Source organism: Hippopotamus amphibius, chromosome 4 (genome assembly GCF_030028045.1).
Source record: "Hippopotamus amphibius kiboko isolate mHipAmp2 chromosome 4, mHipAmp2.hap2, whole genome shotgun sequence".
NCBI lineage: Eukaryota > Metazoa > Chordata > Mammalia > Artiodactyla > Hippopotamidae > Hippopotamus > Hippopotamus amphibius.
In genome coordinates this window covers 159,705,574-159,730,817 of record NC_080189.1, presented here as the reverse complement: position 1 = coordinate 159,730,817, position 25,244 = coordinate 159,705,574, and the positions used below count along the sequence as shown (strand labels likewise).

Here is a 25,244-nt window from a genome sequence, read left to right as displayed (position 1 = left end):
GGACTCAGGGGCGGAGTCAGGTGTTAGAGCGAGTGATTGGCTAGGGGAAATTTTCCTTTCCACCAATGAGGAGGTGCAGCAGGATGGCGGGGCCAGGCCTGGCAGCTGTCGTGCCTCTGGACAGTCTCAGACCGTAGAGGCGCTGGGGGCTGAGAAGAGGCAACCGAGAGCCATGGCGGCGGCGGTGGTGGTGGTGGCGGCGGCGGCGGCAGCGCGGGCCCGGATCCTGCAGGCGAGTGAGGGCGGCGCCAAAGGGTGGCGAAACTAGAAACTCGGTCCTTTCCGTCCGCTCTCCAAGCCAACCGCTTCCTGGCTGACCCTCCTGTGCCCACCGGCCCTGTGCGGCCCTGTCCCACACCTCACTCAGTATCTGCTTTCGTTAGGTCCAGCCCAGGACTATCACCCCTGGCCCTTTTATTCTTGAGTCGCCCCCTTTCTGGCTCTGGCCCACTCTCCTCCTCCAGCCCTGCCGCATCCCTGCCGACGCTCTCTTGCCCTCACTTCTGTAGGTCTGCGCACGTCTTCCCCTTTCACCTCTGCCCCAGAAACTCCCCTTGTGATCACCTTTCTTAGCATTCTGCCGGGAGCGTCTAGATTGTTCCCTTCCCCCACTCTTCTTCACCGTCTGCAATGCGAGGTAAAGGCGGGGGGTGGGGGGGGGGAAGGAGGCACACGAGGGGCGAGGTAAGTGAATGAACTTTTTTTATATTTATTTATTGGCTGTGTTGGGTCTTCATTGCTGCACAGGGGCTTTCTCTAGTTGCTGCGAGCAGGGGCTACCCTTCATTGTGGTGCACAGGCTCCTCATTGTAGTGGCTTCTCTTGTTATGGAGCATGGGCCCTAGGCGCGTGGGCTTCAATAGTTGTGGCACGTGGGCTCAGTAGTTGTGGCTTACGGGCTCTAGAGCACAGGATCAATAGTTGTGGTGCACGGGCTTAGTTGCTCTGTGGTATGCAGAATCTTCCCATGCTCGAACCCATGTCCCCTGCATTGGCAGGTGGGTTCTTTACCACTGCGCCACCTAGGAAGTCCAGTGAATGAACTTTGAATCCCCTTCTAGAAGCATACACTAGGTTTTCCCCCAAGCAGCCATTTGCTGAGCTGTTTTCCCCAGCTATGGCCCTTTGTATTTTCCACAGGCTGTGGGCTGTGCCCTTGCTTGCCAAGACTTTCAGTTTAACTTTCTCTCAGCAGTTACACTGTTTATCTTGGCGGTGAATAAGAACACATAGCTAATGCTACCAGTTTGTTTCAAGCACATGCAAAGGACAAAAAGTCTCTGAAACAGGTGATAGAAAATGGGAGCCAAGGAAGATAAGAAGTGTAAGTTCCAAGTTCCCACCCCAAAGTCAGCTCTTAGTGTGACTCAATTCTGCCCATGGGGGTGGGGATGAGATGGGGTAGGGGGTTAGATTTTCTCTGAAGCCAGCCTGAGAATAGGTGGTAGAGCTACAGGAGCTGCATGTCTGAGGCCTGTGATTTCCAACTGTTCATGGCCTAGCAAGGACTTAGACTATGAGGCAAGATTTACTACAGGCAACATTATCGGACCTGCAAGAAACAACTTTGCTTTTCTTACTCATTATATCCAGCCTGGGAACTTCTTCCTCTATATTGCTGGGCTTATAGATAACATTAGTATTTACCAGGTTTCGGTGAGTTCTACTGCAGAGACTATGCACCTTTAAGATTCTTTGCAGAGTCAGCAAAGGTTCCTGTTTAAATATGCTGTTTAATGGGACAGTGTGGAGAATGGGTTGGAAGAGTTTGTCAGATGATCTGGCTTCACTCATATTTCTTGATGTGATCCTAGTTCTGTTTTTCTAGGTTTTTGTTTTGTTTTGTTTTGTAATGAGGAAACACGGTTTCCACCCTATATTTTCTACTACCTTCTCCTCAAAATCTTTTACTGAAATCGACTTTTTTTTTCTTTTGCCTCCTCTGCCATCACAAGTCATTAAGAACCTTAAGAAGCTGTTTTGTCCTTTGCATCAAGGAAAAGAATCTCCCTTCCCAAGTACTTTATTTTATAGACATTATTTTCTGATTCATTTGAAGAAACTTCAGAATTGGCCTGGAAAAGAACAGAGATAGTAATTCTAAGTCAACTAGGAGTTACTATAACATGACACTGATAAAGAGTAGTCTAGATTCTGGCAGTCAAGATATTATCACCCCCATTTAAAGATAAGAAAACTAGTCTTAAAGTGACTCAGTGACTTTCTTCAGTGATGCAGTGTAAAGAGCAAAGGCTTCACAATCATACTTGGATTCTATCCCAGCTTCACCACTTCCTAGTTTTAAGAATATTTGTGAAGATTAGAATTAATGAACATAATGGAGTAAGTTTCCTGACACTAAAGGTCATCCAGAGTCTCCCAACTAGTAATCAATGGGGCTGAGAATTCAGGACTTAAGTCTTGGCATCTCTTTCTGTGTCAGACGCTGTCCCAAGCTTTGGGAAAGGAGAGATATGTAACATATTCACTGAAAGTCCCCCTACTGTAATCCAGTAATAAGTGCTAAACAATGAGTGCACACAGTACTGCAGGAATCTAAGGGAAAGAGCCCCAAACTCAACCTGTGCAATTCAGGAAAAGCTTTTAAAAGGGGTTGATCTGTGTTTGAGTACGGCAAGGCTAGGAGGCCTTTAGCCAGAGGAGAAGGGAGTTCCTGCTAAAGGAAATAACAAGTATGAAATAAACATCTAGAGAACAAGAAGTTTGGTGTGACTGGACATAGGATAGTATTTTCAGCAACAGTACTAATGAGTGTGTCTTGAGAAATGAAGAAAAGAAAGGAGATCTAACCTGTCAAAAACTATATGATAATGTTTTGTTATACAGATGCAGTGCCTTTTATGCCCTCTTGACAGCAGGGAGGCTGTGTGCAAGTGACAAAATAAAACTAAGTGGCCTAGAACACTCTAGTTGGCTGATCTGTGCATTTTTTGCTCTATAAGAGAGTTTACATGAAACAAAATTAACATCCAACAATTGCTTGGTGTGTACTCATTCTTTCATTCTGCAGAATATTATTGAGTGCTTATTCCAGTCCAGGAATGGTGCCAGGGGCTGAAGACACAACCGCCTAGTGATCTAAGAGGAGAGAGACATAGTAATTAAACAAGCTGCTGTTCCTTAGTGTGATATGAGAAATAGAGGAATTCAGGTGTTTTATGAACTCCATAATCAGGTACTTAGCCTAGACCTGAAACTGAGACTTAAAAACTTCCAACTCTGCTACTGCCCCTCTCACTCACAGGAGTCAACCTTGTTTTTTCTACTCCAGAGGAAACAAAAACCATTAGATGAGAACATCCTCAGCTTCCTACTAGCAAGTCTATAGAACTGACCTGTACCTGTACCCAGAGTGATAGGGAGCTAAGGAATAGATGTGAGCCAAGCAAATGGGATGAAACAATCCCAGGCAAGTGAGAGCAGCACGTGCAAGGGCAGTGTGAGCACAGAACATGTGCTGAACGGCTGGAGCATAGAGAGAGCAAGGAGGAAAGTGGCCAGGTAGGAAACTAGAGAAGTAAAGGTACTATGTATAGTCTTCTAAGCATATCAAGGTGAGTCTTTATCCCAAGGACAATGAAAAGCCATTGGTGGGTTTTAAATGAAGGAATGATCTAACCAGGTTTGGTTTTAGAAAGACCCTCTGGCTATGGAATGGAAACTGGATTCAAAAGGTTTAAGATTGAAACCGTTATTGAAGTCCAGGTGAGAGGCAATAATGGTATAGACTGGGGTGAGGGTGGGAGGGGTAGAGAAAAGGGGGTGCATTTCAAGGACTTCTAGGAGGACAGATTGCCAGGACTTGTTTGATTCACTGAGGAGAGAGAGGGAGGAGGTAGGGTGACATTCAGGTTTCTGCTTAGGCAGCTAGGTGGATGGTAGCCCCATTCACTGAAAAGAAGGCTATAGGAAATTGAGCTGGTTGGTGGGAGGAAGATGAGGAGGTCAGATTTTTCCACATGTTCCTAAATAACCTCCAAGTAGAGATGTGTCAAAGACAGTAATGTAGGTATTACCTGAAGAAGATTTCTGGTGAAGAATTACAGATTAGGGCATCACCAGGACCTAGCTAATTAAGCCACTGGAGTTGATGAAATCACCCAAGGAGAGGTGGGACCTCTCCTGGTTCGGGAACCCAGGCAGTTAAGAGGCTGGGTATAGGAGAATGAACCAGCAAAGAAGGCAGAGAAAAAGTGGCCCAAGAGATAGAAAAGATACCAGGGCATCACAGAATTCAAGTGGAAAGGGGATTTAGGACAGAGGGCATGATTAACTCTTCACCTCTGCTAAGAGGTCAAGTACAGGAAGGACTAGGAAGAGTCCATGGTATGGAGGAAGTCACCAGTGTTCAATTATAAAGGCTAGAGTTGATTGAAGAGTTAGTGGGAAATGAGGAAATAAAGGTAATTTGTGTAAAGAACCCTTGCTATTGGATGGAGAGAGGTTTAAGGTACAGGAAAGAAAGGGTAATTGATGGAAGTGTCTGAGGCAGGAGCAACAGCTGACTTCAGGCACAGGTGCAGAGATTAGCCTTAGATTGGAGGACAGACACCTCTTCAGTCAGTCCACAGACATTGACTGTGCACCTCTGTCTCCCAGTCACTCTGTCCCCATGAACCTTGGTAGCGACCTTCTCCACTATAAGAGGAAGAAAGGAAAAAATGATGGGTATTGGTCAGTTTTGTAGGCTTGCTAGTAGGAAGTTGAGGAAGTTCCCATCCAGTGGTTTCTGTTTCCTCTGAAGTAGAAAAAAAATCAGATCAGCTTTTTTTTTTATGTTAAAATTTAACAAAAATTGAAGTATATTGATTTAGAACGTTGTGCCAATCTCTGCTGTATAGCAAAGTGACTCAGTTATACATATATAGACATTCTTTTTTTCATATTCATTTCCATTATGGTTTATCACAGGATATTGAATATAGTTCCCTGTGTTATGCAGTAGGACCTTGTTGTTTATCCATCCTATATACAGTAGTTTATATCCACAAGACCAGTTCTTGAGAATGAGAGGGAAAGGAACAGAGTTGGAGATTTTAAGAGAATTGTTGTTTTGAAATAGCAAGGAGTGTGAGCAAATAAGTATTTATAATGATAACAACATGTAATGAGCACGAACTACTTGCTAGCTATTGTTCATACCTGGACAATCTTGATCACAGTAACTCTGTAAAGTAGGTAAACAAGATTCAGTGCCTGCCCTCATGGAATTTATAGTCTTTGGGGTAATAAACAAGTAATTAGGCCGTTACAACACAAACAGATAAACCTGATAGGGGAAATACTGGCTACTGTGGAGTACAGAAAAGGACACCTGACCAAGTCTGGGGTGGGGAACAGGCAATATAGCTGCCCAGTGGACCTTTCCTTTGTTCAGTAGATATTTATTGAATACCTACTGTATACCAGGTACTATTAATATTGGGAATGTGACTATAAGTAAGACATGGTGGTCTCCAGGAGAGTGATAATAGTTTGAAATAGCTTTTCTGGGAACAGGGAGAAGAAACAGACCAGGCATTTGGAAGGACTGTCTGCTGGCCCAAAGGACCAGCACCCTTTCCTCTGGACAGTGCTGCAGGCACATAAATTCTTGTACTTTATGCAGCCCTAAACTCTTTGGTTAACATGGTCTCTCTTTAGACAAGGTAATAGATTGTTAGATTACAGCTTCCTTTTACATCCCAGTCTGAGTATTTTAGTTTGCTAAGTTTGATTAGACTTCAGTATTTCTTAAATCAACTTCCATAGCATGTATACAAACTATTTTTAGAGAGTGACTTTACTGTAACTGATCCCCCCCACCCCCACCATTTGCTGATTAAATCCTATATAACACATTCTTTTCCTGTTAGGTACATGTGGCACTTTTTTAAAAATAAATTTATTTATTTATTTCATTTGTTTATTGGCTGCATTGGGTCTTTGTTGCTGCACACAGGCTTTCTCTAGTTGCAGCGAGGGCTGGGGCTACTCTTCATTGTGGTGCATGGGCTCCCTATTGCGGTGCCCTCTCTTGTTGCAGAGCACAGGCTCTAGGTGCGTGGGCATCAGCAGTTGTGGCACATGGGCTCAACAGTTGTGGCTCACGGGCTCTAGAGCACAGGCTTAATATCTGTGGTGCACGGGCTTAGCTGTTCCGCAGCATGTGGGATCCTCCTGGATCAGGGCTCGAACCCTTGTCCCATGCATTGGCAGGAGGATTCTTAACCACTGCACCACCTAGGAAGTCCCAGTGGCATTTTTAAAAACAGCTTTATTGAAGTAAAATTAACCTAAAATAAACTGTACATATTTTAAAGTGTATAATTTGATGTTTTGATATTTGTATACACCTGTGAAAACATCACAATCAAGATAGTGAACATATTAATTGCCCCCAAAAGTTTCTCTCTTACCCCCTCCTCTTTTCCTTCTCCGTCATCTCTGGGTAACCACCGATCTGCTTTCTGACACTACAGTTTACATTTTCTAGTTTTATATAAATGGAATTATACTATGTATACTCTTTTTAAAAGTCTTAACTTCTTTCACTCAGTATAATTATTATAATTATCCATGTTGCATATATCAATAGTCAATTCCTTTTTATTGCTGAGTAGTATTCCAATATATGGCTATACCATACTAGTTTCCCTATTCACCCATCCAATCGTGGACATTTGAGTTGTTCCCAAATTTTAGGCTGTTGTCAATAAAGCTACTTTGAACATTCGTGTCTAAGTATTTGTATGGGCATATCATACATACATTCGACACTTGGTTATATACTATCTTATATTCAACACCTATTGTGTTAGACACCATCCTAAGTGTTTTCTTATTGTTAGATTTATGGCGACTTCATTTACCAGGCCAAAAATTAGAAAAATATGGTCTAATGACAAAATATTTTTTAATCAGGACTGTCCTAGAGATTGAGCACATGGTCATTATGGTTTATTGTTCTCTCATAGTTTGCTGTGTCTCATAGTCCCAAAACTTTTCTCTTTAAATACTGTATGATCCTTGAGAGCAAATACCAAGTCCTTTTTCATATACCTATAGTAACTAGTATAATGTTAAGCATATAGTAGCCATTCACTAAATTTTTAATAATTTTCTGCTCTTATTTATCAAAATAATTCTTTTACCTCCCAGGTTTCTTCCAAGGTGAACTCCAGTTGGTACCCAGCATCCTCCTTCTCTTCATCTTCAGTGGTGAGTTTATTTGGTAATAAAGGTTGACTTTGGAGAAGGAATCCGGTATAATTTGGGGGTGTTCCCATTTATCTTCTTTACATAATTGTGGTCAGAGTTTACTTGAAATTTTCTATCTTGCTTTTCTTATTTCACATTTTGTCTATTACGTTGTAAGTATTTCCAGTATTGCAAGGGGGTCTTTATGACTTTTAATGGCTATATAATCTATCGGGTAGATACAGCCTGAATTAACTAATAACTTTCTCAAATAACATTTAGATTTATTCTATTTTTCAGTATTATAAAACAAACATTTATTTATGTAGGTTTTTTTTCCTGTCTTTTATATTATTTCCGTTCTGAATTAGGATTACTGTGTCAAAAGATACAAACATTTTTACGGCTTCTAGAGGTTTTCTTGACCCTGCCAGAAAGGTTATCTTCTTTACAACCTCTAGAGTTATTTTTACAGACCTACTATCAGCCATTTGCAATAACTAAACCTGATATATAAGGACTGGTGCTCAAAATCCTGTTTATATAGAAACATGCACATGCTGTAACATTGTAGTCTTTCACCTTTTGGGGCCCACAGACCACTTTAAAAATTTAATGTAAACAAGCTACTTCTTAGAAAAACTACATAGATAGAAATGTCTTTTAAAATCTTTTGCTCACATAGGTAATGCATGCTCATGGTAATGTGACAGAAAGTCAGCTGGGCCAGCAAGTCATAACAGCTAATCTTTGTTAACACAGAGCTTTTTAGTATATGCTTCTCAGTGACATATGTTTACTCATGAAGTTCCACTGTGTGATTAGCAGGGAATTTCCCATTTACAGAGAGATCACAGTATTGAGAGGCTCTGCCCCATCTTAATCAGCACCATAGACAAGTGTATTGCGTATCTCTTTCCTAGTGATAGCATTTCTAGAGGGCAGAAAATTCAGTTATCAACCCCAATTCTTTTTCTCTTTGAGAAAGGGAAAGAGAGAAGTAAAGCAATTAACTAATACAAAGTTTTGTGGTGTTTTGTTTTTCCTCCAGCCAAATGTAAAGCTCTTCATTGATGGGAAATTTATTGAATCCAAAAGTGACAAATGGATTGACATCCACAACCCCGTAAGCAAAGCTGCTTTGGGACTTAAACTTACTAGCCTAGAATTCTGGGAACCTGGTGGGAAGATAGGGACCTGGGTGTCTGTTGTGAAGCACATAGTGCTGCCCCTATGACTATATGAAAAATGAAGAACGTGGGGCAGGGACAAAGGATGATGTGCTGCTTTTTCCATCAGGCCACCAATGAGGTTATTGGTCGGGTCCCTCAAGCCACCAAGGCTGAAATGGATGCAGCAGTTTCTTCCTGCAAACGTGCTTTTCCCGCATGGGCAGAGACTTCAATATTAAGCCGTCAGCAAGTCCTGCTCCGCTATCAACAACTCATTAAAGAAAACTTGGTAAGAAATCTGAATGGTATAATTTTCCAAACTGTTGCCTAGGGGTTACTTGTCACTCCCGTAGAGGACCTTTTGGCTGCCCTCCCTAACTGTACAATCCAGAGAGACATAGATCATGGCTCTCTCCCTCATACTGCTTCTCCCTGACTTTTATTCTTTTTTGGCTGCCTGAGAAGTAAAAGGAGTCATATCTTTGCATTAGTTTCTATTTGTGTGTTTTCTCTCTAGAAAGAAATTGCCAGGTTAATCACGCTGGAACAAGGGAAGACCCTAGCGGATGCTGAAGGAGATGTATTTCGAGGCCTTCGTAAGCAGAGAGTCCCTCATGGAGAGTTCAGGGTCATTGGGAAGAAGCAAAGGAAGATGAGAGGCAAAGACCCCAGAATAGGGGATTGCTTCTTCCTTTATGTAGATTTTGCTATCCCATGATATCTTTTTAAAAAATATTTAATTTTAATTTAATTTAAATTTTATTTTATTTTATTTTATTTTATTTATTTAGGCTGCATTGGGTCTTTGTTGCTGCGTGCAAGCTTTCTCTAGTTGTGGTGGGCAGGGGCTACTCTTCATTGCAGTGCATGGGCTTCTAATTGCGGTGGCTTCTCTTGTTGCAGAGCATGGGCTCTAGGCTTCAGTAGTTGTGGCACATGTGCTCAGTAGCTGTGGCTCACAGGCTCTAGAGCACAGGCTTAGTAGTTGTGGCACACGGGCTTAGTTGCTCCATGGCATGTGGGATCTTCCCGGACCAGGGCTCGAACCCATGTCCCCTATATTGGCAAGTGGATTCTTAACCACTGCGCCACCAGGGAAGTCCCCACATCCCATGATATCTTTTTTAATACTTGTGGGAAACGACAGTACTCAGGTATCTATGGGATTGGTTTACTTCACTCATTATTTTACTCAAATGACCTTCCAGTTGGTACGTGCATTTCACTGTCTTTTTCGCACTCAGATAACCTCACTTTCCGCAACCTCTTCACAAGGCAAGCCAGTGTTTCTTCCCTCTGTTGTTGGCCTGGCCACTCAGGGCTGCCTAGAGCATGACAAAGCTAAATAGTGCACAGTGTGGAGAGCTGGTGGCTCAACTGCTTCTTCTCCGTTCCAGAGGTGGTTGAGCATGCCTGCAGTGTGACATCCCTCATGCTGGGAGAGACCATGCCATCCATCACCAAAGACATGGACCTTTATTCCTACCGTCTGCCTCTGGGGGTGTGTGCAGGCATTGCTCCGTTCAATTTTCCTGCCATGATCCCCCTTTGGATGTTTCCCATGGCCATGGTGTGTGGAAATACCTTCCTAATGAAACCATCAGAGCGAGTCCCTGGAGCAACTATGCTTCTTGCCAAGTTGCTTCAGGACTGTGGTGCCCCTGACGGAACACTGAATGTCATCCATGGACAGCATGATGGTAACTCCCCCTCCGTACATGGCACTTAATCTGGCTACCAGACATCAAGGTGTTGAGTCAGTGATGGGGTGTTTTAGGATGAAGAACCTGGGGATGAAGGGATTTACTAATAGTAACCTCCATGTTTGAAGATAATGTTTTCTGACTGTTTTGCCATCTCTGTGCTAAGGTAACCAACTGCGGAGTAGCAGTGCTTCTTGCCCTTCAGAATACATTAGGAATATGGTTAGGGCAAGACAATACAAAGAAATATGGTTAGGGCAAGACAGCTAAGATTAAAGAGAAAGTTTTCATTTCAATATTGAGAAAACTTATAAGGTTATTTAACTCGGAATTTATAGACCTTAAATGTACTGAAAGTCCTTCTGATTCATAATACCTAATCCTTAAAAAGTGCTTCTGTGTGTCAAGCACTGTTCCTAATGCCTTCCATATATTCTCTCATTTAGTCTTTACAATAACCCTTTGAGGTAGGTACTATTATTTTCCCATTTTATAGATAAGAAAATTGAGGCATAGTGAAATTAAGTGATTTACCCAAAGCCACGTTGCTAGAAGCCGTCAAAGTTGGGATGTGATTACCTAAGAAGGCCAACCCTGGTTTTTACTTTTAAACACTATGCTCTGTTGTCTCTCACATGAGGGCACAGTAGTATCTGAGAGTCCCAGTATAAGTGACAGTTGAGGAAATGTCACACTCATAAAGGACAAAAGGAAGAGTCAAGTACTGAAAAGCTATTATTTTGGAGGAAAATAGGAGTTGTAGCCTTCAGAGTTAGATTAAAAGTAGAAACTCTAGACTAGTAAGTGGGAAAAATAATGAAAGAGAAGAGGTTAAATAGAATTTGTAGTTTAAAGAATTTAAGAGAGGGACTTCCCTGGTGGTTCAGTGGTTAAGACTCTGTGCTTCCACTGCAGGGGGCACAGGTTCCATCCCTGGTCAGGGAACTAAGATCCTGCTAGCAGTGCAGCATGGCCCCAAAAAAAGAATTTAAGAGAACAAGGACAAATTCCAAAATGGGAATCCAGGGTAGAAAAACAAATGTATGAAAACTTCTCATTCATAGCAGTGAGAAAGGGGGAAATTTGCTGTGCTGCTAAGTCCATAGCCCTTTTTTCCTTTGCGGTAATCATTTATTTTCTTCTTAAAGCTGTAAACTTTATTTGCGATCATCCGGATATCAAAGCAGTCAGCTTTGTGGGATCCAACCAGGCAGGAGAGTACATCTTCGAGAGGGGGTCAAGACATGGCAAGAGAGTTCAAGCCAATATGGTGACTTCTTATTCCTTTTTCCCCAAAATTCTGTTATATGTAATAAAATTACCTAGAAAAAGCCCTTCAGCAGAGGGGCCACTCATCCCACTCTAATGCCAGTGTTTCTTTTATTCACAATTCATCCTGATTGTCTTCCCTGTAACCAGGAACCTTGTGATGAGTTTTATTCTTAGTCACTTTAATTGCCTTTTATCTTATCCAGGTAATCTCAGTGATAAAGTCACTTTTCTCCTTAAAAATGATATTCAAATTCTTTAGGCTTCAGCAGTAATTGCCAAATTCTGTTTCTGGCCCTGTTTCTTCCTTCATACCATGCTTCCAGCTAGCCCTCGTCCTTCGTCCTTCGTGGCTTTAAGGCATATCCTAACTACTAATGTCAAGGATATGCTCTTCCCTAAGAGTTGCAGGCTATTTAAGGCACTGGAAAGAGCCAAATATCCCCGTATGATATATGAGTGTGGTTTACTTGGTTGCATAGTTTTGCTGTTCCTTAGTGACAAGCTCCTTGCCAAATACTTTGCAATTCTTTGATACTAAGTATAATGTCCAGTTGCTACTTTCTTACCCTTCTGCTAATGTTGCAGAAAGGGTAGCCACCTATGCACAGGCTTGGAAACTGTTCATGATATGCCTGTTTCTTTCTTTTCATGGCTGGATGTGTTTTGGCTAATTTGATTTATGCCCCTCCCAGTCCACTACATATTTCTTGAATGTATTCTGTGTCTAACATTATACTATGTGTAATGGGATACAGTTAAGTAGCAGACAAGGTATCTATTCATGTAGTCAACTACACAGTTGTATCTGGAAATGTGTGGAAACAACCATATGTCATCCTGCATAGAAGTTTATAAGGCTATGTATCAGGCAGCAAGCCAATTGGGGGAATTTCTTTCTGGAAATCATGTATCAGGAGGTCTACCTCCTCTTTTGCCTTTCAGCTGACTACTGGTAGCTCTGTGTTTACATTTCTCTTCATATAACTGGAAACCCTGACAAACAACAAATTCTTTCCTACCTAACTTAGGAAAGAGAAGGGAGTTCTCCTTGGTTCCTGGATTCAGTGTTTAGCCTATCAAGTTGACCAAATGTGATTGAGGCAGTGTTTTTTTGTTTGGGGGGTGGGTGGGGGGGAGCTGGATAATGGTTTTGATCTAAATAAACACCTATCAGCTTTTCAACTGAGAGAGTGAAGAAAAAGTAACCTGAAGACTTAGTGTTACCAGGACTTCAGCAATATCAAAATAATATATCTATTTTCAAAGCAACACAGGATAAATTCTCGAGTCCTTCCCTTAAACTCTCATCTGAAATCTAAGATTCTTTAATTTCTTAGCCTAATTATATTTTGCCAGGGAAGATTCATGTACTTTCTATATTTCCTTAGGGAGCCAAAAACCATGGGGTAGTTATGCCAGATGCCAGTAAGGAAAATACTCTGAACCAGCTGGTTGGGGCAGCATTTGGAGCTGCTGGTCAGCGCTGCATGGCTCTTTCAACAGCGATCCTTGTGGGAGAAGCTAAGATGTGGCTGCCAGAGCTGGTGGAGCGTGCCAAAAAACTGAGAGTCAATGCAGGTAACCGGTTCTCTGCCTAGATTGTTTAGACTTTGCATCTGTGGTACTAAGCTCTTGATTTTTGCATTGGCCTTGTCCAATGGCAGCAATCATGTTTATTCTTACCATTGCCTCTCTTTGTGCTGTACTACTTGTCATTTGGATCTTTAGTTCGCACTCATAATTTATGTTAATGAAGACCTTAAATACTTGTGTGTTGCTTTACAGGAGACCAGCCTGGAGCTGATCTTGGCCCTCTGATCACCCCCCAGGCAAAAGAGAGAGTCTGCAATCTGATTGAGACTGGAACAAAGGAAGGAGCTTCCATCCTTCTTGATGGGCGAAATATTAAAGTCAAAGGTTATGAAAATGGGAACTTTGTTGGGCCAACCATCATCTCAAATGTCAAGGTGAACAACTCTGGATTATTTATTTCACAAATATGAGAGCTAAAGGCACCATTGGGTTATCTTTTTCTTTTGTAATTTTTAAAAAAAAATTTATTTATGTTTTTATTGGCTGCATTGGGTCTTTGTTGTCGCATGTGGGTTTTTCTCTAGTTGTGGCCAGTGGGGCATACTCTTTCTTGCGGTGCACGGGCTTCTCATTGTGATGGCTTCTCTTCTTGCAGAAGACAGGCTCTAGCTGCATGGGCTTCAGTAGCTGTGGTGCGCAGGCTCAGCAGTTGTGGCTTGCTGGCTATAGAGCACAGGCTCAGTAGTTGTGGCGCACGGGCTTAGTTGCTCTGCAGCATGTAGGATCTTCCCAGGCAAACCCATGTCCCCTACATTGGCAGGTGGATTCTTAACCACTGTGCCACCAGGGAAGTCCCACCATTGGGTTATTTATTTTGAAAATATGAGAGCTAATGGCATCTCATTCCTTTAATTTATAAATGAAGGCATTTAATGACTAGAGACCTCATCTCTTGCCAGAATTACTCAGTTATTTTATCTCAAGTCTGAATGACTCTCCCCTCCTAACTCCCAACCTCTTTCCAATATACCAATGGTTGAAAAACTTTCCATTAAGGGCTAAAGGGGAAATATTTTTGGCTTTGCAGGGATAAATAGTCTCTGTCACAACTACTCAACTGTGACATTTTAGTGCTAATGCAGCCATTAACATTGTGTGGTTATATTCCAATAAAACTTTATTCATGAACAATGGAATTTGAATTTTATATAGTTTTATGTGTCATGATTTTTTTTTTTCAATCATTTTAAAAATGTAGAAACCATTCTTTGCTTGTGGGCTATACAAAAACAGGCAGCAAGCCACTCCAGCCCACACATCATTATTTTGCCAATTCATATCTTACCTTATGCTTGTTACTTGTTTAATGTTAATTTCTTCTTCCCTCTCCTTCTTGCTGCCTAGCTTATAGCTAATGTAGTGTCTCCATCAATATATCAGCCACCCAATACTTACTGAATACCTGCATCTTCACCAGAAAGTGACAAAAGAAAAAGAACTGGTGTCAATTTTTATTTATCAAAACTCTGAAAGTTGCTCGGCTAAAATTAATGACTAAATTGAGGGGTTTTTATAATCCTTCTATAAGCTTGAATAATCAAGAGTTGAATCTTAGTAGAAATTACGAGATTTCTTGCCACAGAATCATTGAGGAAAAATCCACTTATCAGCAACAAACACAGCTGACCAGCTACAGTGGTGAAAGATGTTTTGAATGTGTAATGTGATCTGATACCACAATAAAAATGTACAGACTTGTCTGGGAGGCAAAGGAATGAATGAGAATGAATTACTTATGTTACAGAAAACTTAGCACAGGCTTTCTTTAAATAGAAAAATTCTCCTGTGGTGTTTTTAATATATATCTGATTTATAAAAAATGAATTTTCAAGTAGCTTTTCAGTAACATAACAATTGTATAAACAAGTAGTACAGGCATTAAAACAGGAAGCTAGTGATGGGTCATGAGACCTAAAAATACAGTGCTTAAAGGAAAGGAGTGTAGTTATATAGTTATAGTAATAGGAATTTCAGGTTATTTATGATTAATAACTTGGAAGATGGAACATAACAAGAAAGCACCTTTTTTATAGATGATTTAAAATGAAAAGAGATTACTAACATAAAAGCTGTTCGTGTAAGCAAGTAGGTAATAAAGTACCAAATAAGCAAAAAATACTGACTTCTTTTCTGATGCATCACTCCTGGCAGCCAAATATGACCTGTTACAAAGAGGAGATTTTTGGCCCAGTTCTTGTAGTTCTGGAAACAGACACTTTGGATGAAGCCATCAAGATTGTAAACGACAACCCATATGGAAACGGAACTGCCATTTTCACCACTAATGGAGCCACTGCTCGGAAATATTCCCACCTGGTAGATGTCGGACAGGTTTGTGAACAGAATTTTTAGGGGATTCTCATAGCCATTTACTGTTTCCTGTGTGAGGGGAGAAGGTAAACAGTGATCAGTCACTGCCCCTCTGATTTCCCTCAATGCCCCCCATTTCTTTCTCAGGAATAAAAGCTCATGGGATGGATGATCGGGTGGAAGGTGGGTTGTTAAAATTGGTCTCTCTGGTGCCAAGCATTTGTGCTTCTAAATGGGGAGTTCCTTCGTTTGAGTCTTCTTCTTAGTATTTGACGTGGATTTGTTCTGCTTTAGGTCGGGGTGAATGTGCCCATTCCAGTGCCTTTGCCAATGTTCTCATTCACTGGCTCTCGAGCTTCCTTCAGGGGAGACACCAATTTCTATGGCAAACAGGTAACTTTAAGTTTAAAAAAATACTTTTCCTCTAAGAAACTTTCTTGAACATATTCAGGAACAAGGTTACTGCAACAAAGGGCCGGCCAGCAGCTTCTGTGAGGTTATATGTTGTTCAGCAGTGCTTGTCAGTAGGTTCCCTAGAAAAGATACCAAAGTTAACAAAATTTTGCCAATTCCTGAATAACTCAAGGCAACAGAATTTTGGGGAAAGAGCATGAGTAAGCCCAAGCCTTTGTATGTGCCCTCTCCTCTGCCTGTGACCCTCTCTTCCTGCATCCCTCCTTTCTTCGCTCCTTTCTTCTGACTCATAACCATCAGTGTAAGGTATGGACTCCTCCAGAAAATCACCTCTGACCACCACCATTCCCTTCAGTGTTGGGTTGGGTATGTCCTCATATGTGCTCCCACTGTACACATTTCTTCTGTAATAGTTATTTACTCAAAATTTTATTGAGTACCTTCTGTATATTAAACACTATTCTATAATAAAAATGCTATAAATACAGCACTGAACAAAAAATAAATAAATAAAACAGATCTGGAACCAAATTACCACTATTATCACATCCTTCAACTGGTGCATATATCCTAAAGCAAGAACAGGCATGGCATTTTTAAACAGCAGAAATGGGTTGGAGCACAGTGAGTGAATGAGGAAGAGAGTGGTAAGAGATGAGGTTAGAGAGTTAGGCAGAGACAAGTCATGTAGGACTATCTAAGCCATGGTAAGAAGCCCTCATCACACTGTAATTATTACTTAGTTATCTGCAGAACGTGGCACAGAGCAAGTACCCAAGTATGTGTTGGACAAATGGGCTAATGAAAGTCCTTTGTAGTCCCACAGAGATACAGCCATTTTGGAACCTTCAGTAAAAAAATTACTTGTTTTCTATACAGGTCTCCCTTTTATAGGATAATAAGTTAACAGTGGGATTACATAGCAGACTATGACAGTGTGGCCAGCTGGTTAAGAAAACCCTGGTGGTTTGGCAGTGGATTATCCAGTTTGTACATTAGTCACAGCTTTTGTAAAATTGACTAGTTTGATACTATTAAAAATTTCTTTCAAGGGAAGCAGAGTAAGACTATTGCTTAAAATAGTTTGTCGGTTTTGGGGTTTTTTTTATCCTATGTCTTTGTTTAATTACTGTAAGTTACTCTGGTAAGTGAGGTTTCTTAGAGTAAAAGACTGACCTTATACACAGTTTGAAGTTTTAAATCCTTAGGTAATTAAATTGCTATTTTGCATTCTGGAAAGAAGATATAAAAGTATTATTCTTACATAATAAAATGTAAACTTTAGTTGTATCTTATATTGAAAGTATGTAGTAGTCTCTAAAGTTGTTTTCACTATATTAACATGGCCCAGATTTTGTCTAATAATTCTATTTTTCTTTTTTTTATTTATTTTTTTTTGAGGTACACCAAGTTCAATCATCTGTCTAATAATTCTAGAAAATTTTAATCAAGCTGTGTGCTTTTTCTAACAATATCCTTCTAGCTTGCTATGTAATTTTATGTGTTAGATCTTCACAGTCTATTCTCTTTTACTCAAGCCTATTCATATAAAATAAATACAAGTTTAACAGTTTACATTGTTCAGTTTTTCCATTTAGATGCTCTTGGCTAGTTTCAGCATAATGATAGCTAAGATTTGACTCTTTACTGTATGCCAGGTAATATGCTAAATGTTGTACATAGATTACCTCAGGAGCAATATATTGAATTTTGGTTATACCTATTCCTCAAGTAGGAACGCGAATAGCATTTCATGGCTCCTTCTTCAAAAGCTGATTAAGAGGAATCATGAAACCTCTTTTCATGGGCATATATGATAACCATTTTTTTTCTTTCTTTGTGCTCTTTAGGGCATCCAGTTCTACACTCAGCTAAAGACTATCACTTCTCAGTGGAAAGAAGAAGATGCTTCTCTTTCCTCACCTGCTGTCGTTATGCCTACCATGGGTCGTTAGAGACAAGGTTGTTCCAGACTCAGTCCATCCTGAGTAATCGCCCTTTATTCTTGACCAACTCCAACTGCCAACTTTGCTCATATCAGATCCCTGGGATTGGAATACCTTGTAACTAAAATCTTTCTCAGAACCATTAACTCCTGTGAAGCTGCTAGTAGGGAAACTCTTAGTGTAATTCTGAAACCATATTTTCACTTGCTCTTCATAATTTTATTTTTGAGGTCACTGTTTTAACTATGAAATGCTTCTCTGGAATAACAGTGTAGACTTGTTTTCTAAAAATTCGCCCCTTTTCTGATGACTTGAAGGAAGAGAATGTTAGTGTGTGTAAAGAGCTTCCAAGGACGAGATCTCTTGGATGAGGAAATAGGTCAAAAATAATTCACCCTTTGGTTGATCCTCAAACACAGCCCTACATAAATGCCAGTGGGCAAGACCTCTCTGCCAAACTTTGCTGAGCCTCTCATTTATCCCACACTACACACATCTCTACTTATCCCACAGTTGTGACAACTGCTTCTTTCTTTTCTGCTGAATGCCACTTTGTTCTAGTGATTCATGACCACTAATTCTATCATTGTCACTGTTCCTGCTTCTTCAAACCACTTCCCAAGAATACCTCAGTATGTATTGGATAAATCAAGTCTTTGTCATGTGCATTAAATGTGTATTAAATTTCAGGGTTTGCTTCAGCAGTCATTAATTAATGCTTCAGTCATTAATTCAGATGCCAACAAGTTTTTTTTAGAAAACTATTCAAAAGTTATAATAGGCCCAGCAATCAAGGGGTGTCCCAAACATGAAAGTGAGCAAGACTTTTTTTTTTTTTAATAATGCTTAACAGGATCTCACATTTATTGAAAAGTGATTAATGGTAAAAAGAAAGGCAATGCCCCTGAAATTTAATACTTGGCGCACATGACGAAAACTTGAGTTATCCAGTACATACTGAGGTATCCTTGGAAAGTGGTTTTAGGAAGCGGGAACAGTGACAATGATAGAATTAGTGGTCATGAATCACTAGAATATTATTTACTGGCTGAATAAGAAACTGAAGAAACATTCACTACACGTTTTACAGTATTCTTCTCTTCCAAAATGCATTTCTATAAACAAGTTTTAACCACTGTTCTTAGCTTTGAAATCAAATGAATCCTGACTTGATCAGTATAATGTACAAGAACAGAACATATCTTAGGGCTCCTAGTACTTTGAGTAACAAAGGGTCAGAGAAAATGAACCACCCTCAAAGATACAAGCTTGGGTAACACTGTTGAATTCTCCAAGACAGAAATTCTTCTTAAAAATGTTCTTCCAGTTTGGAAGGGAAGAACCAAATTCCTACTTTTGGGGTTGGAGGCCCAAAACCTTCAAACTCAGGTGTTCTCCAAGTGTGAGCAACACTTTACTCTTGCCTGAAGTAAGTCTAACTTGATATTGCTTGCTGAATTTTTTATATCATTCTTTTCTCTTGCCTGCATTTCTCATTTGTGATACTTCTTAAAGAAAGAACCCTTAATGTAAAGTAATTGATTAGGGCCTAAGAAATTTCAAAGCTCCCCATGTGTGAAGTAGTGAAGAAATGCTTTGACAGATTTTTCTGCTACCATTAATTCAGCTGTCTTTCTGCTTTTTGTTTCTTTGCTTATAGCTCAACTTTAAGTCAGAACAGAAATTTATGTACCAAACAGAATAGATTCTGTCTTTTTGTTCTACCATCCCAGTTGAATCCTGTCTTTCTGATATGGTCTTCACCCATTGAACTAGGAGAAGGCTTCTCATTTCCAATAGAGTAGTCTCTGGTCCTCAGTCAGAGGTCATAGGTCATTTATTTTTCTGCTTCCTCATTAGTTACATAGATAATGCTAACCTATTCCATGGGGGTTACTTAATGAATTAAGGATGGGAAAAACCTTGAAAATGTTTGTGCACTCTGTGGATTTTAGGCTTATTACTACCACCTGCTGGATAGAATGTCAAAATCTTGAATCACTTGAGGTGATTGATGATTGAACTTTAATAAAATACATCTATGACCCTACTGGCCCCCCCCCTTTTTTTTTTTTTTTTTGCCTTCCTATGTGTGAGGCAATAGAAATTTATAATTTCATAATAGAATGCACCTTGTTTTACCTCTTATCACAGCTGGCAACTGGTAGTAATATTTAATCCAGTCCAACAACTACAGGCTGGGTTGAATAAAAGGTCAGATTGTCTAAATTCCAAGTGGAATTAAACATAATCACAGAGACTCCTAAATTTTCCTTACATTTAAGGAAAATCACTCTTTAAGAAATACTAACTAATCAGAATTGTCTTGCTCTAATTGCAATCAACTTATTTGGTTAGCTACTTGCTACTCAGAAGTTATTTCTTAGATGGAAAAAAAGCTGTGTTCATGGTAGTAGCAGCTAAAAAATTCAATATTTTATTTTCTTTTTGCTTTGATGTGGCCTCATTTGAAAATTTTCAGATTTTTACATTGTACTCATTGATTATGTACACAAATTATAAGTAAAAAGCTCTTTAAAAGAAAATCTGGCTTTTATTTTATGGTACCATACTTCCCTATAATGCCTTTGTCCACTAGGTTATAGTGACTCAGACTTCCCACCTCTGTCCAAAGCCAAGAGTTATATGGTCATTATGTTTATTCTTACATAAAGGATAGTACATATTTTAGCTGGGCTATATATTTCAAAAGGCAATTTATAGGTTTTCCACACTAAAAGAGGCACAAATATGCATTTGCATTAAATATATGCCTGCCTTAGTATGGATATTGTTATTAAAATGTCCACAATCTCATACTAATGTTATTATTCATTTCACTGATCCCTGAGAGCTCCTGGCTAGTAGAGAAAAGAACTGTGACTTAGAAGAAGCCGCATGAGGAAGGGGAACAATTATGTGTATTGTTTGGTTAGATTACAGACTCCTTACTATGTCAGACTCTTGTGATCCTCTCTGAATATTGGGTATCACCAGTTCACCAGTAGAGTCTAAGATTGGCACTTGCTGGGTGATGAAGGTTTGATCTTGAGGCTTACCTTCATCCCTACAGTAATGAGAAAGTAAGACTTGTCAACAACCACACATACAGAACTTGATTGAGAGCAATAGACTTGTTATGTTACTCTCACTCAATTCTAGTATGTATAAGATGTCCACAACCACCATGTGATCAGGCTCATGTTCACTGCTTTGTCAAGAGAGCTTACCCAAACTCCTTTGTTGTTTCATCATTGGGACCAATATAGTCTGGAACTGGAGGTCTAGAACTCTGGCTGTATTTCCTGTAGTGGGTATAAGTTAACAGTGAAGCAGTGTCTTCACATGCCCTGTATTTCAACTACACTTTAAAAGTGCTAAAGGAAAAATAAATAAATAAATAAATAACTGCTAAAGGGAAACGCTTCAGTTGGATGGGCTTCTTATTTTCAAAAATGAGTTTTTATACACACATAGAGGCAATATAATATTAGGTAAGTTAATTTAAACTTACATTCTCTTAAAGTTGAGACATGTTGAACTTAAGAAATGGAAATATTTATGAATATAATCACAATGATACTCATACAACAGCTATTAATGGTGGGGCAAGGTTGAACCAGAGTACTGACCAAAAGCAAGGCCAAAAAATTCTCTTCCCACAAAAAGGATCTCAAAACACAGGAAAGTTACCCAATGGAGATAGGCACAGTATAAAAATGTTTCCTTATACTTTGGAAAGTCTAGTTTAAGAACAGGAAAATAGGCCCTCTCGCCCTCTGAGATGGCTCACATTCTGTCTATTGAGTGTGTATCACCTTGAATAAATCCTGCTTTCAATCTAAAAAAAAAAAAAAGACCAGGAAATCAACATCATTCATTCAATATTCTAATTTGAAAGTGAGCTTAACAGAGTTACAAAAAGTATAGTAGGTTTATTTGCCAGCAGATAAAGACATACCCTGCTCCTAAAACTTGTCCTCAATTAGGTGCATATGAAAGCAGCATAACCCCATTAAAAATCTGGCTATATTAAATAGTCCAAAAATAATGCATGAAAAAAAATGTACTTTAGATAATACTAGTGCCTGAGTTATAGCCAGAGTGATTGCTGATGCACTAAAGAGTGCAGTGCATTCATTATACTCCTTTCACTTAGTTCAATCACAAAGAAAAATAATGTACTGTTGGATTCACAATCATATACAACCAAGCGTGAACTCTTACCAACTTCCTAAATACTCCACTTGCCTTGGAAGACCTTTTATCTTCTAATTCCTCCCCACTCCCTGGTTTGAGCTTTCTCTTTTTATCTCAACATTTCACCATCCTATACCTATCTTATCTTTTTTTTCATCCAATGGGCTTAGACATCATCCTACTGTGGCCAGTTCAAGTTCATTGCTTTGGTGTGAAAGACTTCACCCAAATTCCTTTGTTTCTCTAAGTGCTAAAAACAACACAGTGTGGAACTTGAGGCCTGGTACTCTGGCTGTATTTCCTGGGGTACAGAAATATCAACTCACAATGAGACAGACATTCAGTGCCTACCTATCTTTTTAATTAAACTCTTTGAAAGTCTACCAGAGACACAAAAGCCATTTCAAAATTCTCCATCTTCCATTTAACCTATAGGTCTTTAAACTCTTTTCTTTTGGCTGTACTCTTTTTTACTCTCCTGTTTATTAACTGTGGTTATTCCTAAAGGTTCTAGCCTCAGTCCTTTATTCTTGTACCTTCATCCACTTTCCTAAACTCAACTACCAATTTTCACTAAACATGCTCAAATCTCCCTTCCTAAACTTTCATGAGTACTCCAATCACTATTTACAAACGCCTTAAGTGTTTTTCACTCCAATCTGTTGCCATCATCTCCAGTTCAACACTGAAAATACTACTTGTATTTTTCCTGTCTGGAATGTTTTTTCCATCACTCCCCAACCCCCCATTGTTGTTCCTATTTACCTTTACAGATCAGCTCAAGCTTTTGCTTCCTTAGAGGCTTTCCTGATCTCCTCAATTAGGTCAGATTCCCCTAGCCTAGGCTCTCTTACCACTGTATCCCACTCCTTTGAACCTATGTCATAATCTTGTGTGTGATGATTTGAACAATATTTTCCTTCCTATGTAGACCATAAACTCCCTGAAATCAAGCATGATGTATTTATTTGCTCAATACTATATCCTCAGTATATAGTTGGCACTCAATATGTACATGTTAAATGAATTAAAGGATGGATTAAATGAAATTTAAATGTTTCCCTCACACTGGCTTCCCAGATTTTTCATTTGCCTTTCATATCACAATTCCTTCATTTCTTAAGCTAAAAATCTTAAACATTTACTCTTTCTTTTCTTTATTCCTTTTGTCCTTGATCACCAAGTCCTGTTTCTCCTTCCTTAGTGTCTCTCAGTTTCTCCCCTTTATTCTGACTGCCCCCACTCTTGCCTAAACGCCTCACCGCTGCATGCCCAGAGCAGTGCAGTAGCTTCCACTGGTCCCAACTCTATTTTTGTCCTTCAGTCCATCATACATGTCACTGTGTTAGGTTAAGGTCAGCTCTGAGAACAACGACCTGTGAACCCTTCCAGTGAGAGAGTATGAGAATACGGCTTATTGCTCCTTGTATTCCTTCAAGGCAGAGAAGAAAAGTATGTTACATTACTCTAGAATCCACAAAAGTTCAGGATTTTCTTCATGCTTTTTAAGGCTCATCATAATTTAATCCATAGATTAAACCTCATTTCTAATTACTAATTACTCTCTAGCATCACCAAATTTCCTCAAGCCAGGCAGTTTCTCCTCAATGTTGCCTAAATACCCTACACCCATTCCTACCTCTGGGCTTTTCCTTATGCTGTCTGCTAAGCCCCTTGCCTGATGTGCCCTCCCTGCTCTCTCTACTACTATTCTACAAGGCACCTCACAGAGTCACCTTCTTTCAGTCTTCCTTGACTACTCTAGTCCACTGACATGTTGTCTGAATTCCAACTATACTTCATTGCACCACCTAATTTTTTCCCTTGTTATACTTGCTTTTGTTTGGCAACCAAATTGTAAGCTCTTTGAGATAAAAAAAATCCCTTAATTATTTTGAATCCCCACAGTACCATGGTGCCAAGCATTTAACAAGCAATCAATAAGTGGTTGATTTATTTTAGCCACTTTATAGTTCATTACCAGGGTTAGTCACTGATAAAACATAGTGAAGAAAGAGAGTGAAACTAATCATTAAAAATAATTATTTGGAGTACCTGTGGATTTCTGTTTCCCTTTCTAGGTTGTTTTCTTGGTATTAGAGATTCCCTTGGTTAATAATCAGCTTTAAAATCATTTACTTATCCTTGCAGACCAATAAAACCTTAACAATTGTTATGCTTCTCTTTAGTTACCACTCATTCAACTGAGCAATGTTATACCTTCTTAGGAAGCATTACCTTAAACACCTAAGATTAATCAATTTTCTTTCCCCTTTAATTCTTACTCCTCTTTCATTTTTGTGCTCACTTACGCATCTTCCATTTATCTCTGGGAGCTGCAGAAGCTAAGTGTATGACCCTTTTATATTTTCTGGTCCTTTCCCATTCCCTTAATTCTAAGTAAGAATATGTTCACTGTTCCTATATGGTCTCTAGGTTTGATAATGTACTGGTATTTCACTACTGAAATAGAGAGTTACCTAGGAACAAAGCCATTCATTTTTGCGAAGAGCAACCTCAAGACTTTCTCCTTCTGCTCCCAGGTCAAATCTCCAATATCCACATTTCCTTGAATATCTGTGCTAAACAATTTCAAAGAAAAAAAATGAAAAAAAAAGTCAAAGTTAGCGTCTCTTCTTTTTAAAAAATACAAAATACGTAAACATGAGAAAAGAAAATTTCCAAATCATAACTGAATATTATCAGGTTTCCAAATGTAGTGACTACAAAGCAAACTATGTCTATTACAAAATCATAAAGTTGAAAAGCATATCAATATGCTAGGCAATCTGAAGTGTTATGTTGTCAATAAAATGAAAATAAGAAAAACTGTAACAACATGAAAAAATGTGCTCAAACATTAAACAAATAAGTAAAATATTGGGTTGGTCAATAAGTTCGTTCGGGTTTTTTGTAAAATGTTAGGAAAAATCCAAATGAACTTTTGGGCCAACCTAATAGAAAGTTGTAATGCAACATTATGTATCCAGATAACACAAAGGCAAAAGGGCAAGAAAAAAACAGTTGTTTGGTGAAATTATTGATAACTTCCTTTTAGCACGTCTTCAGTAGATATTTTGCTATGAAAATAGAGTGATGAGAGGTAAATACATAAAATAACATGTAACTTAATCTAGTCTAGTTCTTACCTCCAAATAAGGCTGTAATGAAGCCTTCCAGGCAGGCATTTATCTATACCACAACTTTTCTAAAGGATTCACAGTCTACTTGCTATTTACAAAAGCTGGCTGATGTGTAGATAGAATATTGATCTATAATGTAAGAGATATTTTTGCCTACACATCAGTTGGGTTAGTTTTCTTTAAGTTTAGGTTTTGCTTTATGATCACCATACGCTTCGATTGTCCTTCGCCAATCTGCCTCTTAAGCAGGTAATGTAATATTTTAACTGCAATTTCTGCCTTCCTGGTAAA

At 39.4% G+C, this 25,244-nt stretch overlaps 2 protein-coding genes across 2 annotated transcripts in view; one reads left to right on the top strand and one right to left on the bottom strand.

The window, feature by feature from the left end:
* The first annotated feature begins 80 nt into the window (after positions 1 to 80).
* Positions 81 to 21,477, top strand: ALDH6A1 (aldehyde dehydrogenase 6 family member A1). Its single transcript, XM_057733838.1, has 12 exons — positions 81 to 232; positions 7,162 to 7,221; positions 8,252 to 8,326; positions 8,500 to 8,661; positions 8,890 to 8,968; positions 9,770 to 10,072; positions 11,224 to 11,345; positions 12,736 to 12,925; positions 13,133 to 13,314; positions 15,092 to 15,271; positions 15,545 to 15,643; positions 17,515 to 21,477. Exons 1-12 carry the CDS (start codon positions 173 to 175, stop codon positions 17,617 to 17,619), a joined length of 1,617 nt encoding a protein of 538 aa, XP_057589821.1. The 5' UTR covers positions 81 to 172; the 3' UTR covers positions 17,620 to 21,477.
* BBOF1 (basal body orientation factor 1) overlaps positions 20,548 to 25,244 on the bottom strand; it is a 30,874-nt gene continuing 26,177 nt past the window's right edge. The window contains exons 9-11 of the mRNA XM_057733851.1: positions 24,291 to 24,392; positions 20,841 to 20,915; positions 20,548 to 20,677 (exon numbers count right to left, since the gene is read on the bottom strand). Coding sequence (XP_057589834.1) covers positions 20,548 to 20,677; positions 20,841 to 20,915; positions 24,291 to 24,392 — 307 coding nt within the window. The remainder of the gene's footprint in view (positions 20,678 to 20,840; positions 20,916 to 24,290; positions 24,393 to 25,244) is intronic.

Coding starts and splice junctions, on each gene's coding strand:
- ALDH6A1 (XM_057733838.1), top strand. CDS start 173: ATGGCGGCGGCGGTGGTGGTGGTGGCGGCGGCGGCGGCAGCGCGGGCC. Junction 8,662..8,889: donor AACTCATTAAAGAAAACTTG/GTAAGAAATCTG, acceptor TTTTCTCTCTAG/AAAGAAATTGCCAGGTTAAT. Junction 13,315..15,091: donor CCATCATCTCAAATGTCAAG/GTGAACAACTCT, acceptor CACTCCTGGCAG/CCAAATATGACCTGTTACAA.